Source organism: Rhea pennata, chromosome Z (genome assembly GCF_028389875.1).
Source record: "Rhea pennata isolate bPtePen1 chromosome Z, bPtePen1.pri, whole genome shotgun sequence".
NCBI lineage: Eukaryota > Metazoa > Chordata > Aves > Rheiformes > Rheidae > Rhea > Rhea pennata.
Window position 1 is genome coordinate 8317346 of NC_084702.1, and position 17246 is coordinate 8334591.

The 17246-nt window shown below is 41.5% G+C and overlaps 1 protein-coding gene across 1 annotated transcript in view; it reads right to left on the reverse strand.

Annotated features, from left to right (window-relative positions):
- Positions 1 to 17246, reverse strand: part of DMRT1 (doublesex and mab-3 related transcription factor 1) — a 56527-nt gene that overhangs the window by 25691 nt on the left and 13590 nt on the right. Inside the window, exon 3 of the mRNA XM_062599502.1 lies at positions 7202 to 7485. Within this exon, the coding sequence (XP_062455486.1) occupies positions 7202 to 7485 (284 nt within the window). The remainder of the gene's footprint in view (positions 1 to 7201; positions 7486 to 17246) is intronic.

Sequence of the window (17246 nt, forward strand, 5' to 3'; positions counted from 1 at the left end):
CTTAAGAAAACCACTCACCTAAAATTCCTGGATTCAATGAATTATTACTACTATTATTATTAGTGTGTGGTAGCTGGCTAGCAAGAGACATGTTTTATAATCTTATTACCCACACCAAGCCTATGAACCACAGTTCGACCGACAGCTGGAGGCTTGGCTCTGCAAAGAATATGCTGTGTATTAACCACTGAAGAAAATCTAAAAGCTTTTGGTTTTGTTTTATTAAACTGTTTAGAATATACACCACCGTAAATCTGAACCATAAGGTTTCCTTTTTATAGTGCTTAGCAATCCTATTTTACAGTAACAATAAAAAAACAACCAGTCATAAAAATTTTTGACCTTAGCGCTGCATTAAAAGGGGGCTTAGGACATCATTACCCAATGAGAGGGGGTCTTTGCTCTGTATTAACTCTTCCAGCTCTGTAAAGCCCTTACACATTTTTGGGTGCTTCAGCCAGAAAGGGAGTCAAAAAAAAAACCACCACCACCAACAAAAAAAAAAAAAAAAAAAAAACATGGAAGCCCTTGGGATATTCAGATTATTGCTATTTCAGGACAGTCCAGCCTTCTACACCCTGGAGCCAGGTGCCAAGTTTGGGATCTCTCCAGGTGTCACATCCCAGAGGAGCTTCAGGCTGTAAGCTTCAACTTGTGCACAGATCATGGTAGATGCCTGGTGTCTCCTTCCAGCCTCACAGCGAGCCCAAACCAGACAATGGCTGGAGGGGTCCCACAAGCTGCTCTCTTGAGTTTGTATCTCTGTAGGCTATGTGGTACAGAAAACAGACATGTTTTAGTCAGGAAATGCTGTGGAAAGGAAGGGCACAAAACAAATGTTGTGTATTCTACTTGGAAAGCAGACACCTGCTTTTCTGTGGAGAGCACTTTAAGTTCACCCCATCCTTGCTCCCTGCTGCCTCCTCTCCTTTCACACGCCCATTGCAAGCCTTTTGGCAGGAGGACTACATCTTACTGTGGATGCATGCAACGCTTGGCCCAGCAGAGCCTTGCCCCAAGACACTGTTAATGCACTTTTATCCAGGCCATGCAGATCAGGAGCCTTCTCTTTATCTGCAGGATTGTAAAATCATTCTTCTGCAGTGCAAGGGGGAGATGGTCCTCTCCCTGACAGCCTTAAGCATATACTTGCTCTCTGCAGAGCAAACTTGAGTCTTTCCTTTCTCCAGGGCATCCTTTTCCAGCCACATGCCTTGTCCCACCCACGGGACAAGGGTGACTCTAGTCAAAGAAAAAGAAAAGCCAGAGGAGTGAAAAGAAACTGCTCTTGCATCAGTTCAGACCATTTCAGGGAGTTCTGCAAAGAGCACTTATCAAGACCTGGTGCAGGAGCAAAATCAAGTTCAGCTCTTCCTCCCAGGTGGCTGGCAGTATCTGTACACTCTCTGCATGTCTTCTTTGTGAAGGAAGAGCTGAGGAGAGACAGTGGAAAGACCAGAGACAGCAAAGAGATGGGGCAGGCACAGCTGCTGGCTCACTTCTCTTCCTGGCCTGGGAGACTAGAAAGCAGTTCTGCTCCTCTGCATTAATTACAGAAACACCACAGAAACTCTGCTCAAGTTTTAATATAAACTCCTCGTCTGCCTTAAAAGTCTTAGAAGGCACAAAATTGTTTTTCCCATTTATTTGCAGAAGTTCTTTGAAAACAACAGAATTCGCAGGTCAATTTTTGGTGTGAGAAACAAGAAAAAGGCTGCTGGGCACTGACATGAAAATCCAGAAAACAGGGATTTCTGCTCCATCACCTACTAGAGGTGTGACCTTGAGCAAGTGATTTAAAAGTTCTGTGCCCCAGCTTCGCTAGCTGTAAACCAGGGTTGCTACAACTCTCTCGTCTTGTAATGCTCCTGCCAGTGAGCTGACCCCTCACAGCTACTACTGCACTTGTACTGCTCAAGGTGGTTTTGTTTCATTCCTAAAACCAACTAAGCAGATTTTACAGCATGAAGAAAAAGGGACTATGACACCCTGCTTTGACTTACTTTGATTCTAGCATGGAGAATACAAGAGACATTTATATCTGTCCCTCCTTGATAGACAAACTTAATTAACCTTTGCTATTCTGTTCCAATCTATTCTTTTAGACAAAGGCACTGACCCATAAACAATATGTTACCATCAGAATCTCAACTGCTGTGACATCAAGAGATATAGCCCTATCAGCAGTATCGGAAAATAAAACGCTTAGATTAGCTGCTCTAAGAAATATGGATTACATTCACGTCACACTTGAGCTGTCAGAAACATTAAGATACTTTTAGCATAAATCTGTAGTGTGAAGGGTATGTTATGAATACAGTATATAACGAACTTCTTACACAGAAAATCAGGATTGTGTCAGGGGACTTGCACAATGTGTATATATTTGCACACACACACACACACATACACGTACGTATTTACACATTTTATATCAATTTCTGGAGATTCAGCCACTTATTTTTGTAAGATGGCGAGGCTTACTGAAGAAAAAGCTATGCCAGAGACCTGAAACAGATTGCGGAACTTGAAAAGAATAATATATTTTATTAGCAAGTAGTTACTCTTAGAGTTAAAACTGTCAGTTGCCTTATCACAAAAATACTTTCGTGGACTTCAGTAAAAAGAGAGTTTTAAATGCCTGCTGCCTCTCTGAAATTCGTGAAGAACAGCATTCTAATGTAGTGACACTAATTTTTTCATTTCTAAATGAAAAGAGTAACTCTCATGTTAGAAAATGAGAAATTTCTCAGTCTGCCTCCCACTAAGGCTTATTTCAGGTTTTCACTTTACTGCTTTAAGGAAGAAAAAAAAATACAGAATTCTAGAAGTAAAAATGCTGATTTGACAAGCTGTGTTAAAAAAAAGGGGGGGAGGGAGAAATCTCAGTGTGAAACAGAAATTGCAGAGGTTCTGAAATCTGCCCCAAACTTCCAAGTCAACTTAACCTTTGCCCAAAGTAGTTAATTCCTTGCAGTTACCACAGCAATAAAGAAAACTCAGCCACTCGTCCTCTGATGTGGAGACACATTTTGCACCACATCAGGTTTGTTACCAGCCTGGCTGGGGCAATCAGAAGAGTTTTTACCCTTGCTGGGGAGGATGTTGATTCGTGAGGAGTTGCCATCACCCTTACGCTGTGGCAGTAATTTTAATTGCCACCTTGGAGAACTCTGAACTGATGAGATTTGGACTTTGGCATCCAGGTTCTGTTTCTGTTGCAGCAAAAAACGACTGAAGTCACCTCAGCATTTCTCAGTTACTTCCTGGGTAACAGGGAGACTGGTGGAAGCACCAACCTTTATTGCATATTAACATGCTCTAACTTGAGATAGCAATATTGGACTTCTTTAAGTGTTTGAACGCACATAAATTCCTGTAATGACCAATTACTACAGCTTCAAGGGAGGGTCCAGTTGCTCATGGAAGAACCAGAATGAAGGGAGATGTACAATAACCATCGTATCTGTTACATTTCCTCTCAGACCTAGACTTGTATTTTCTTATTTATTAAGATGCATCACCAAACACACCTGATTATCTGTCTTAAAGCTGACAAAAGCAGCAGAATATAAGCGACTGCAAGGGCCTCAACTATAACAACTATCTTCATTATGCTTATCACATCATGATAGATACAACTTCTGGGATAATTATAAACAAATGAACAAAACCTCCAGGGAAATAGCTCAAAAATTCCCAGCTCCATTAATACACTCAAGTACAGGAGCCTCTGCAAAGAACAAAGACTAATGAAATCTGACATTAATCTACATTAAAGATTCAGTGATTCAGTTTATTTGCCAAGGCTCAATGATGCATTAATCCTCACCCCATCCCACACACACTCACATGTTTCCTCCTCAGCTTTTCTCCCTTGCTCCTTAAATTCTGAAACGGCAGACAGCTGGGCTGCCTAAGGCTTCGTCTGCATCCAAAAGTTATCTTACTCGAGGTATGCAAATCTCCTTGTGTAGTTACAGTTATCCCAGGACAAATGAGCAACAAAGCCGGGAAAAGGCAGGCTATGCTCACTGCTTAAATTAGGTTAGCTTCCAGTGAACAAACCAGCTAGCTTACACCTATAAAGAAACTCTCCTGCAGACTCATAGTCAAGAGCCTAGCAACCTGCCATGCACTGGTCACAGCTGGCATTGTACAGCTAATGTCTTGGTAAAAAGGGGAAAAAATCAAAACCTGAATCAAAACAGTTACAGCACTACCAACCACATGGGCAGACTCACTAGTTCTGGCAGACTGGTTAAGCGAGTACGTGTATGTGCAGAAGGCAACAAATCTAACCAATGCAGGTGATACAGCAAAAATCCCTGGGTAGATATGGCAACATGTTTTGCCCTGAGAGAATGTACCAGGATAGAGGGTGTAAGCAAGGACTAAGAGAGGACTCAAGACTCTTCTTTGTGGATCACACTTTGAAACACTCCTGTAACTCCTCACGGTACTTGACAGTGACACACATTCATCTTCCTCCATTCCACATTGCATTTCTACAGTCCCCCTTTGCTGGGACCCTTCCATGCACAGAATCAATGTTCAACCTATGCAGCACCTGAGAGCTCATTCCCCGTACAGCAAATCTACTTCAATCCCATACACTGTTTTACTATCTAAGCGTCACTGCATCTAATGCTATAAAGTATTATTTAGTCTACCTCTCACTATAAACTTTTTATGACTACTTGTGCAATGCTATCCTATTATAACAGTATGCAAATCACATTAAGTCATAACTCTTCCAACAATAACAACTCTTCTTGTGGATGAGTCTCTGAGAAAAAGCCTGTAAGCTTTTTCAACACTCTACCTGGTGAACCACACTCTGCGCTATTGAACATGAGTTTTGGTTTTAGGCTACTTAGAAGTTGGGAAGTCGCCACTTTTGCAGGCAGAAAGCATTGTTTACAGTCTCTCTGCATAGACTTTTTACCAGAACAGCTCCGAGAGATCCCAGCAAGTTTGGTTTGCAGAAATTCCAATCCTTAGGTGAGATAAATCAACAAATTCACATAGACATGAAAAAGGGTAGTAAATACCCAGTACTTTGAGCTTGCTAGTGAAAACAAAACAATACTTTCTGGATAATAATACCTGATTTTTCTTAATAGCCTCTCATATCTCACTGATGTCTGTGGTACTTAATTAGAAGAATTACAGATTCTGCAGGACCCCAGGAGAAAAATGCATGTAAGACATGATTGTTTGTATTTCTTTAATAGGTATCCTCAATGGAAAGTATAGCCCTATATATAAAACATCTGGGGCACTGTAAGTCAGACTGCAAGCTAATGTGTTAGAAGTTCCATAAATAACAAGCAAACTCTCCAAAGCACACTCTGCTCCAGTACCCATTACACAAATATGCTAGGTTCAAGCTTACAGTACATGACAACAATTGAGAGAACACTATTTTCAGTCCTAAATTTAACACATTTTAGTTTATCCTCATGTATCTCCTCCTCAGAACTCTATTTACTATCTAGGATGTCAATACAGCTATTTTATTTTCCTTTTTCTCTAGAAAATAAAACTGCAGAACTCTATACTGGCTGAAGAAATTGTGAAGCAGGGGAGGAAGAGCCTACAAGAATGTCATCTCCAGACTGTAAATGTTGCTATCCTTCGTTTATATTGTAATAGTGTCTTCAAGCATCAGCTCTCCTGTAGGCTCTTCTACAACAGGTCCTTAAAAAACTTTAGAAGTAACATTCCATCTGAAACACTCTGTTGTGATGCACCCAGTTAACCCAAACAACCAAAACTGAACCTAAGAAAGTACTACACCTCATTACCAAAAGCAAAATCCTATTCTCAGTCTTCCTAGACTAATTTTCCCCTCGATTTGGCAACCAAATTCAGCAACTAGAGAGGCTGCTACCAATCAATCTGACCGAAAATGTGTATCTGCATGTATATGAAGGTATGAAGGTGAGTACAGTGAAGCTGTTCAACTCGCTGAGAGAAGAAGGCGCTTGTGGTTTTGAGCTCAGGCTGTAGAAGGGAGGGAGACAGCTCTTTTCCCTGTACAACAGTATTTATGTTGCAAAATAGAATTAGTGCTGGAGAGAGCACTAAGTATAGCACCCTGATTATCTTCAAATTAGTGGCCATGTCAGCTGTAGCTCTTATCTTCACTTCTCCCTTCCATGAGAAGCGTCTAATGCTAGGAAAGCCTCGCTCAAGGTAATGTAGACTGGCAGAGGAAATGCAATTGCCCTGCTCTTAGTCCACATTCCTCAGTATCAGAAGTTAACATACTCTTTCAAATTTGCTCCCCGTGCCAGACAAAATCAGAGCAACTGTCTGTCAGCAAAGAGGAATATCCATCTATCCACTTTAGAACGGAAGTTTTGGTGGATATCTAATCCTTCCTTGTCAACCAGTTTCAGGGCACTCAGGGAGTTTCAGGGAACTCATCTTCCCCTAATATTCTGCAGAAAAGATCTACTCTGTCATGTCTTTGAACAGGGACACAAATATACACAGCCTCAGCGGGTACCACTCCATAAAGTCCCGTTTCAGACAGAAAGGCACAACTGCAGCCCAAGGCCAAACAAAGCACCTAGGGTCACTGGAATGACTCAACTTGTTTTGTCAAAAAATCTCTTACCTTGGCAGATTTACTCTTTTCATTAGTCTCCTCTTGGTAAAAAGCAGGAGGCTATGATTATCAAGCCCTACTGTGTTGAGCTGTGTTGGATTTATACTATAACTAACAAAGTACATGAAGCTGTAAAAAACAAACAAAAACAAAAACAAAAACAAAAAACCCTCTGATACTAACCTAACATGCCCAGTCTGTAACTTGAATCCCAAGCCCTAGAGTTGATCCTCTATATCAGAATATACCATTAGCGACACTGTGTCCCATTCAACTGACTGCTACTAACAAAGTGCAGCGCAACATGATCTCATGGGCCTGACAAGGAGGATGACTTCAGGACTGACACTGCTTTGGATGTGAAAAATGGAAGAGAAACAAACAAACAAAAACTTCCTAAAGAAGCTCCCTGGATGATATGTTGGGTAGTTTAGGAAGATTTCTGTCTAGAAAACAGCCTATAATCTCTTATGATGTAAACTGAAAAATAAAATCAAGTGGGTGTCCTTCATTAGTGTTTGTGACAGCCTACCTACATCAATACCATTGCTTTCACTGTACTGCACCTGTGTAACATCATACCTGCCACTGTTTTCCTGACTGGCTTGACATGTACGTTGCTGGGAGACTCCGAAGGCTGTTCTTCATAGGAGACCCTACAAGTGTACCCCCCATCTCACTTGAGGAAGGTTCACTGGCCACTGCCATTTGGTACTGGGAGTAGTTGTACAGGTTGTTATAGTAAGGATACAGGGATGGTTGGTAAAAACTGCTGTAGTAGGTGGAGTCCACAACCAAATCAGACGTGCTCTCCAAGTGCCCTCTGCTGGGGATAGAAGGGATGTCCTGAATGAGCATCCGTCCCTCTGGAAAAGAAAAACACAAGCAATTATGAAACAAGAGACTCCACATAAAACATTCCTTTCACCTTTTGGCCAGCTACTTCTCCTCCTGGAGGCTGGACATAGGATAATAAACAGAAAGAGATGGGAGCTGAAAGGGAAATACAGCTGGTGGTTTGCTGGAAACTCAAGTGGAGTGATGTTCACTTACAGCCTGAGAAACACCACCTCCACACATACACCGTAGATTACACAAGGGGAGAAAAAACAACTAAAGATTAAGGCAATGTGCTGAGTTCTCATCCTCCATACACTTGTCTGAGCACGATTTACACTAGCCAGTCTGATGATGAAGCCTGCTATAATTTTTAAATTAATTATAACTGAGCGTCAAAAGTCTCTTAATCCCTTGGAAGCAGAAAGACCCTAATCACAGGATGACACTGTTCACTTACTCCTTTATGCCTAATATCCTTTAGGTGAAAGGACACTTTCTAAACATGTCTTTAGAACAAGCAAACAACCACAAAGCCAAGATAAAATGCAGTACAGAAAGCAAAGCATTACCAGCTAAGGTGCTTCAGCAAACCAAATGCTAACTCTCCGCACACATGCCCTCAATCCTTGCCCAGCCTTCACATTCAAGTAGTTTTCCCTACTCCAGTGTCAACTGGTATCTTGCGATATTTCCACGGATGACAATGGAAGGTGCTTGTTGGTATCGATTCATATCCAAGCTCCCTCTGATACACTACATCACTTATCTGGCCAAGCCACATACTGGGCCACATACTGTATCTAAGAATACAGCAAACACTGCTACAGCCCTAGAAAGCCTAACCACGTAGTGGATATACATGTAAAAGTTAAACGAGGGAGCGACTGTAAACCCTACCATCCATGTAGAGCTCTGGTTCTAGCTCATGTCAATCTAATCTTGCCCTGCATCAACCTGTATGGTTTCTGCAGCATAACGATCCCTTCTGCTGCTGTTCTTTCAACATGATCTTGTCTAACTACACCATGGAGAGGCAAAGGATGTGGCTTAAAGCGTACCAATGAGCTCTCAAGTATGGAGACGACGCAATATGGGCAATAGGCACACATCAAGTAACATCCCTAGGGGAGATGTCATGCAGATTTGCCGGGATAGTTTTCTTCCTATCTCTTACTATTTCTGCACCATGATTATCTACCTGTAAAACTAATATGGTGGCATTTACCAGCCGTTCATAGTCCTGGTAATACTGTAATGTATATTAGCTGCATGCTAAATCCACTGATAACAATTATGGACATTTTCAACCCAATTATATTTTACTTCTTTAGTTATAATGAAAGCTCTTTGCAATCAAAGATTGTATCATTCCAGATCACTAAATTATACAGTGCCACTTCTCAGCTCCTGTTGACATTCTGTTGATCTCAATGAACTTTACACATTTAGTGTAAAGCTCAGCAAAACTGAGCATTTAATGTCTCCTGAATCTGATTTTTCTGCCCCTCAGCCCTAAATGAGCATGAAACTAGCCATTTGGCTATTTTCATGTTGAGTATCTCTCAAACTTGCACACGAAATAGAGTATGCATTGCCATGAAAGACGTAAACAGTTTTTGCATTGCATTCATTGCATGCACTCATACCAAAATTTAATTTTGCTAATTTCTGCTTCTGGGCAGGCCAGTTTTCAAGTCCATCTTGTCTATGTGTTTGCTTAAATCAGAATGTAGATCACTGGCACTGAAAAAAAACAACAATTCTGATAAATCACAGCATGAACCTAAGTCTGCCCTCCTCAGGACTTAGTTCCTGTCTGTGGAACCTATGGAAGCAGCAGGCTACTCTGCACAGATGTGCATCCTCTTCTGAAGTACCTGCAGCATTGTCCCACCTGCAGTGCATCATAAGAAGGGATAATGTTTTCCACTAAGAATATTAGCACTAGAGCTAAAAATGAAATGGGAGCTTTTTACACCCACATAGGAGAGTCCATCCTGAGATGGCCTCTAGCTTCATCAGGAGCTAGAAGGAAGGAGGGAATAAGGTAGCAGACTGCTGGAAAAATAACATACATTTTTTAATGTGTGACAAGATGGGCTAGGTTAGAACAGTGACCTGCCCACACTCATACTCCAAATCGTACAAGCATCCTTAATGTCACTGTGATTTTCAGATGACGGGCCATCCTATAGCTCCTTCCTGAAAAAAGTGCAGTGCAGTCTTCTGCTGCATTACGAATGAGTTTTGAGTCAGTCTGAGGGAAGAATGCCCTGGAGCAAAGGTGCTTGGAGATCTGAGTTCACGCAGTTCTTTAACGACTCTGACATGCCCAGGGTCAACAGCAGGGTTTGAATCCAGCCTTCCACTTTTACTGTATTTAACCTGGTTGAACTTCGTAATCTCTTGCTACTAATGCACAATTAAACATATACAGTATGTACAGAGCATACAGAACTATAAAGGCATCAAGGAGAAAGAACTTTGTTGTTAGTGAAGAAAGCCTTGCAATCTTAACTTTTTTCTCAGCAACACAAGCTCAGTAAGAAAAGCAGGTCAGATCAGTCAGTGCCTTCGACTCATGGAGTACCTTCAAGGAAGTGCTACGCGCCAACAACAGCAGAACTAAAGGCCAGAGCAGCCGATATATTTTGCCCTGGGATCTCAGTTGTATCCTGCCGTGGGAATAAAACAAAGCACCTGGGACCCTGCCTTTAGAAGATGTCCTGTTTTTTTGTCCTATCTATGCAGGTTGTCTCCAGCTGAAATCTGCTAGCTAACTGCCAGGCAAGCACACTGTCCCTGGACCTCAGTACCCTCAAGTACAGCCAAGGACTGCTGAATAACTTGGATCTATTTAAAGCAATGGCTACGACTGAATCCCTTTGTGGCATGGAGCTTCCTTGGCTGCTCTTTGGCCTCCATTACAACTCTTGATATGACTCCCACCTACTTGGTGAACCTTCCACAGACCCCTCTTGCGACTCTTCAACAACCAAGGCATCCTGCTAAACAGAGGCAGCTAGCCTCTGGCTGTATTTTCTGCCAGCAAGGACAGAATACCAAGGTTAAGAATGCTGCTTTCAGCTGTTTCTTGCAAATGTAATTCAACGCAGCTGAACAGCTCTGCTGGCAAAGATAGGGTCCTCCCCTGCCTTAGAGCTTGCCGGATTACAGAAGTCTGTAACACCTGCACACAAGGGGCAACCCTGAGGTTCATTGCTCTAGTGGGAGCAATTTTTAACAGGAATTAAGCTTTCAACAAGGCAATTGCTGCTGTGCTGTCAGACTCCCAACTCTACCCCTCCATCTGCCCTTTTAAAACAACAGAGTTGCTGCAGGTGCTGGACTGGGGCCTTGACTGTCCTCCTCCTCCAGATGGAAGAACTGGGAAGGGTTCCTGGGTCCTTCCCTTGCTGTAAGCAGCCGAATGTATGATCTTGGCCCAAACTTAGGAAGCACTCCAATGAAAATAAACTTGCCACTCACCCTAAGTTTCCATTTACATTATCAAGATTTTAACATTTTGTGAATTTTAACTGGAACATGACCAAAAGTATGGAGTTGAACCTGTATGAGAAGGAACAGAAATTGTTGAGTAGAAGTAAAAAGAGGTTGCTAAAATTGTCCTTAGTTTTTGTGATACTGAGCCCGCAATGTACGGGTGCCTGAAGCCTTACTTATGTAAGCCATGCTCTTGCAATGAGACAACAGTATCACTTCATGCACTTGTGTTCAGTTGCATTGCTAAGCTCTTTTCTATATCTTTACTAATTCCTGTAGAGAACTGATGCTACTTTTACTCCACTATGTACACAGTGCGAAATATGACCTGCTCTTTCATAGAAGATCAATATGATGCATGATAAATATTGTTATTGATCTTTCAGTGTTGTACATGACTCTCTAGCTCTATGGCATATTAATAGTAGTTAACCAGTAATTCATTTCAGAATGGCTAGGATTTTCTTTTAAGGAAGGTGAGTTCTCAGGGTCAGTTACACATAAGGGTCTTATGTATTCAGTAACTTACAAGAGGCTCCTGCCTTCACTTAGCAGAGCATGGTGAAAAACACTGGTCCGGTCCTCAGTTAATGCAAACCAGTCTCAGACCATTTACTTCAATAAAGCTATGGCAATTTACACAAATTGCGGATATGCATGGCAAAATCAACACAGCAGCCTGTATATAGATCATTCTTTCCCTTCTTACTTTTTTGGGGGGAGAGAGAAGAGATGACAGGGAATTTACAGGAACTTCTATCATCCCTATCTTGTAGATTCAAATGTATTTTTAAGAGTACAAACCAAGAAATGCAAACACTGAAGTTCTGCCAGTAACACTCATCCTTAATTTTCTATTGCTACTGGAGCTGTGAAGGGCCAGCTATAAAAGTCTTATTATTTACTGATATTAGTACATTAAACATGTCTGAGAAAGTCGCTAATATTGAGGTAAATGGTACAGAGTCCACACTAACTACTGAACTTTTTAACTCTCTGAAACAGGGTGGCTGCATCAAACTGCCTATACCACACTCAGGAAACTGAGGGGACTATTAATCTGCTTGGCAGAGAGCCACACCAGGAACTGTTTTAAAAATCAGGATAGCACACAGAGACAAGTTTCAATGCCTGGGAGCATGCTGTGCCTCTGTTAAATTTACTAATATGGCTATAATAGGTAATTACTTTACATCTGATTATAGATACCAGAAAACACACGCTGTGCATGCAGTGTGACAATTAAGAGAATTTCACAGTCTGCACTTATTGACATGAGTCTTTATATACATGTATGGTCATTGCTCCTAACAGTTGTTTTTATTTATTCATCTGAAAATATCCTACATGTACATAGATATGGCAGTGAAAATGCGAAAGAAACATGTTCACTCAGGTCATGCATTTACTCAAGTATTAGGAAGGCACAGTAATTTTCCATTGAGTTCAAGCTTTTCGTACATTTCTTGTATTATTTAATTAAGAGTAATTGTTTTCATCACCGCAGAGTTTGTATCTTTCTGCAAGCCAGCCTCTGTAATGATAGACAGCTTGACCATTAAAACTCCAAAAAATTAATTATTCAGTCTGGAATCACTTGCCTTCAGACCTCAAAAAAGTCGTGGCTCTGCACCTGACCATTTCCCCCCGCTCACTATAATGCATCCTTACATTCCTGTTAACTGTTTTGGCAATGTTAAGTCTTGCAATGCAGTAGTTCAATTCATAGCTGGCTTTGAGGTCGGACAGCAGCCTTGAATGAGGCCGGTGTGAAATCACTCCCTAACATAATAATCAGAAACGCTGGAACAATATGTTTCTCCCACCAGACAATCATGACAGAGCTATTTCAGATGTCAAAGAAACCTGGCACCACTACTTACTTTCTGCTGAGACACTTTGCCTCCCAAGAAACAAACGCTCATGCTAGTTCTGCCTTTGAGAGGAGTATTTCTACTCTTTTTTCAATAGAAGTTATGGATTATCTTTTGTTCCAGTGCTGAACTTTTCGCTTACTATAAAGTTAATGTGCTAGACAATGTTCATTCCAGGCAAGGCTGTGGGGCTGTGTATTTTCTGCCACCCTCCAAAAAGGCCATTAGCTGTAATTACCCATTACCATGCATAATTATTTCTTCTATTCTGGTCTATGGCCCCCAGGACTTTATGCTGTTACAGCTCACTGCATTATCTTATCAAATTTGTTAAGGAAGCTTTTTTGACCTTTTGAGCACTTGTCATAGAGCATAGAAAAGCCAGCAGTAAATTGTTTAAGCATGTAGTGTGTGATTTATTACACATACCTTGTATAGGTCTGGAATGTGTGATACCATGCAAAATATTACATGCCAACCCCTTTCCTATTCCCCACTCCCTGCTTTTGCTAAAATAAAAAAAAAAAAAAAAGAGGGGGGAAGGGGAGAAAAAAAAACTCTTCAGGGAAGAGAAGGACAGGAAAGGAGTTGGCATCTCTCTGTTTTAATTTGAGGAATACAACAGCAACAAACACCTACACCTGAACACCAAGTTCCAGAGGTGGTCTCCAACGCTGTCCTCTTCACTGCCTCCTTTTCCACTTCTCATCCCTCTTCCCAGACTGATATTCCACCTTTTCAGCTTGTTTTTACAGCTGTATAATTCTACTGAGCCTAATTCTTCTACACAAAATCCCATTTATTACCACTTCCGTAAATGAAGAAAAGGCTTTAAACTATCCTTCTTCCTAATTTAAGGCTTCTCTCAGGGCAGTATGAGGTTCTAAGGGTTAGAGACAAATTTGATCCAATACAGGATTCACAGGAACTTTTCTTTATCGATACTAGTGTGAGTACATGAAGGATGAGGTTCTGCTCTTTGCTTCTTGCAAAGTTCCCAGCTAAGGACCAGACACTGACTTGTATCATACTATCATTTCCTTCTGCTAATAATCTTGTAAAACAATTCGGTGCATGAGTATGTCACTGTTATATGTAAGGATAGGGGAATCTGACCCCCACAGAGAAACACCTTCAGGAAAACAAACTGCCTCACAATAAGCTGATTCTTCTTTTCCTCTAAATCTTCTTTTTATTGATCCAGAAGATGCTTGAATTTAAAACCTCTTTCGATGGTTTGTATGTATAATTTTTTTAATCCTCATTCCTACCTGAGAGATATATTTAAGAAATTATCTTTTAATAAATTCTAGTAAAAATACATCAGCTGGTTTTGAATTGTGGGATAAAAGAAAATTCCCAAATAGAAGAAAATCTGAGTACTTTTCTGACATCAAGATAGATAAAAGGAAATCCAAAGGGTCATATACTCACTTTGGACTAAAGCTGTGCTGTTTAATTCTTATGATGCAAAGAATACAGAATCAGAAAAAAGCAAAGCAAAAAAAAAAAAAACAAAAAGTACTCCAGACCCTTGAAAACATCCCTGAATTTAGGCCCTAGGAGATGAGCCACTGCTGTGGAGGTGAACCCCTTCTCGTGTTTTTCTACGATTTCCAGACCTTGGGCCAATCACTTTGAAGCAGCTCTCCAACATCAGCAGGGTGAAAACCTAGGACTTGAATGAGCATGACAATGTTGCTCTGCAGCTGCCTTTCTGGTAAGTAGACAAATAGGTAAGTGAAAGAGCAGGGCTTGCACAGCAGCAGGGAAAGATGCACTTGTGTCACTGTCCCAGCTCCTCGTTTCTGAGCTGTACCGGGCAGTGCTACTTGCATTCATCTACGGGAAACTCCACAGATAATGGACAAGGAAACACCTCCGAGGGGTTCTTGCGACAGCTACGATCAGATACATCGTAAGCTTACAAGAAATCCATGGTTCCTCTTCCTCCCTCAAGTGCCAACAGCAGTACAACCCCAATCTCAACTCAAGAGCCCATGTAGCAGCTCTTGCTCCTTCTTGTACAGCATCACCAACCCGAGGAGTCCTGCACACCCAGCTGTGTCCGGAGTAGGAGCTGTTAGAGAGGGAGAGGTGAAAAAACTGCTATCAGCTGTGTCACTAGGCTAAAAACAGTAAATCATAGCCAAAATAGTTATTGCCACAACAGTCTTTAGGTACTACTCCGGCAACAAACAGGGAACACAGCTGCTGAGCAGAGAAAATGCCTTTCTTCTCAAAGTAGAAATATACAGTAAAAAAAAAAAAAAAAAAAAACTCTGAGCCTCTTCCAGGTTTCCAGGTCTTTTCCCAGGAGCTAAAGCACCATGAGACAAGACTGCCCAGTTCTGGTTTCTTATCGTTGCTATGCCTTGCTGGGGCACATACCACCTGGCAACTCCTACCTCACTTTCATCTCCGCCCACCACCACAAGACAAAACAACTAGTCACTATAAATTTCTTCCAATAGCTCTCTGACAAACAGAAAATAGCTGGCATGTCCTGCAACAGCCCTAGCAGGACTAGGCAACCACACTGCTAATTCGGTAAACATTATCAGAGAGGCACGGGCATAACGGGAGCGCTATCTTGCAGGAGCAGGGTCAACACTCTGGGGGCAGGAGCCGGCTTTATCCGTGAAGACGTCAATTGCTGAACTCTCATGTTTCTCAAGGTTTATCCTACTGCCAGAACAATACTGATTTTCACCCTGAAGGAATGAATACTACTTTCTTCCCTCTAACAACAACCCTGGAGTCATAATTGGAGCTAACTGGAACAAGCAAAATTTGCCTGAGGCACAGCTTTTCCAGCACAAGCTGTAAAGGGCTAAAGCAATCCAAAATGGGACCTTTCCTTGAATCACATTAGCCAGAAAGAGACACTGCAGGTTAAAAATTACACTGCAAAGACTGCACATTTCAAGTGTGCATGTGCGCATCCACACACTGCTTTCATTAATGACATTAAATACCATCCAGTGAAAACACACAGTAAACTTTAACTTGAACACATCTAGTTTGGCAAAGGCATCAACAGTTCAGAACAACTGTACTAGAAAATAATTAAATATTAAATGAGATGGTCACCAAGAGCAAAACAAATTGCTGTCTCTCATTCCAGGAGATCTTTTCCGGTGCTTTAACCATTCCTTTGTCTCCTTGAGCCTTTACAGGTTTAAGCACAGCTGTGCTGGTCCAGACCAAGAGTATATCCCCACCAATGGCTACAAAAAGAAACCTAGGAAACAGCAGGAAATGGGTAAATGCATGTGATGCTTCTCTTGCCCTGCTCTCCCAGCCTCCAGCTGTTTTTAGCTCAGGACATCTGTGAGCCTGATGCGATCTGTCTTATTTAATAACCACCAGCAGATCTCTGTTTTCTCTTACATGAGCAATGTCCTCAAGGAAGGAGTCCCACAGTGCTACTACCCAGTGCACAACGTGCCCTGGACACCAAGTAGAGGCACAGGTCCTACAGGCAGCTTCAAGCACAGAAGAGACTTAGCCACCTCACTCCTCCCATACGTCTGCCTGCACTCACTGTACCCATCCTTTGGTCATTCTTTTCCACTGCAAACTAATATTCAGCCTGGTGTCTCCCACGGCCACCAGCTCCTCTGCAGCAGCAATATTTCTGAGCAAGATTCACCCATTCTTCACATCTGGGTAAAAATGGATCTTGTTTGCATGTGACCAGCTAACTCAACTCTCCCGGTGCTCTGTCTTCGTGACTGACCAGCCTATGGACCTGTAGGTCATCTACAGAAATTACCTGTGGTGATTCTGGGTTTACTTCCAGGATATCCGTGAAAAGATTAAATAGCTTAAAGCCAATAGCAGGTTCCTGTGAGACTTCTTTATAAACACAGCTCTGTCAAATTCCCCATTCATAACCACATTTTCAGACCAATACGATAATCCTTTTTAAAACCATTTAATACACACAATATCGATTTTCTATCAATTCCGTTTCTTAATCAAGATGTTGGGGTTACAAAATCAAATGCTTTACCAACTTTGATTGCATCAATATTTCACTTTATCTTGCAAATTTATAATGATAAAAGATTACTAACTTGAAAAAATCTTTTGCCCATAAACTCCTGTTAATTCACATTATATGGCCATCCTTTAATGGTGCCACTTCTCCCTCTCCCACAAATTTCAGTCCAATATAAACCATTCCACTCAGTTTCCAAGAACTGAAGCCAGACTGAGAGACCATGGTCTCACACTTACTCTTCTTAAACTCTGGCAGGACATCAGCTTTCCTCCAGCCCTTAGAAACTTCCTCAAGTGTTACAAAACTCACTGAAAATCAATGTTAAGGCACTAGAAAGATCCTCGGCCATTTTTTTTTTTAAGAAAACTGTATGCAGGTTATTCTGTCCTTCCAATTCCAG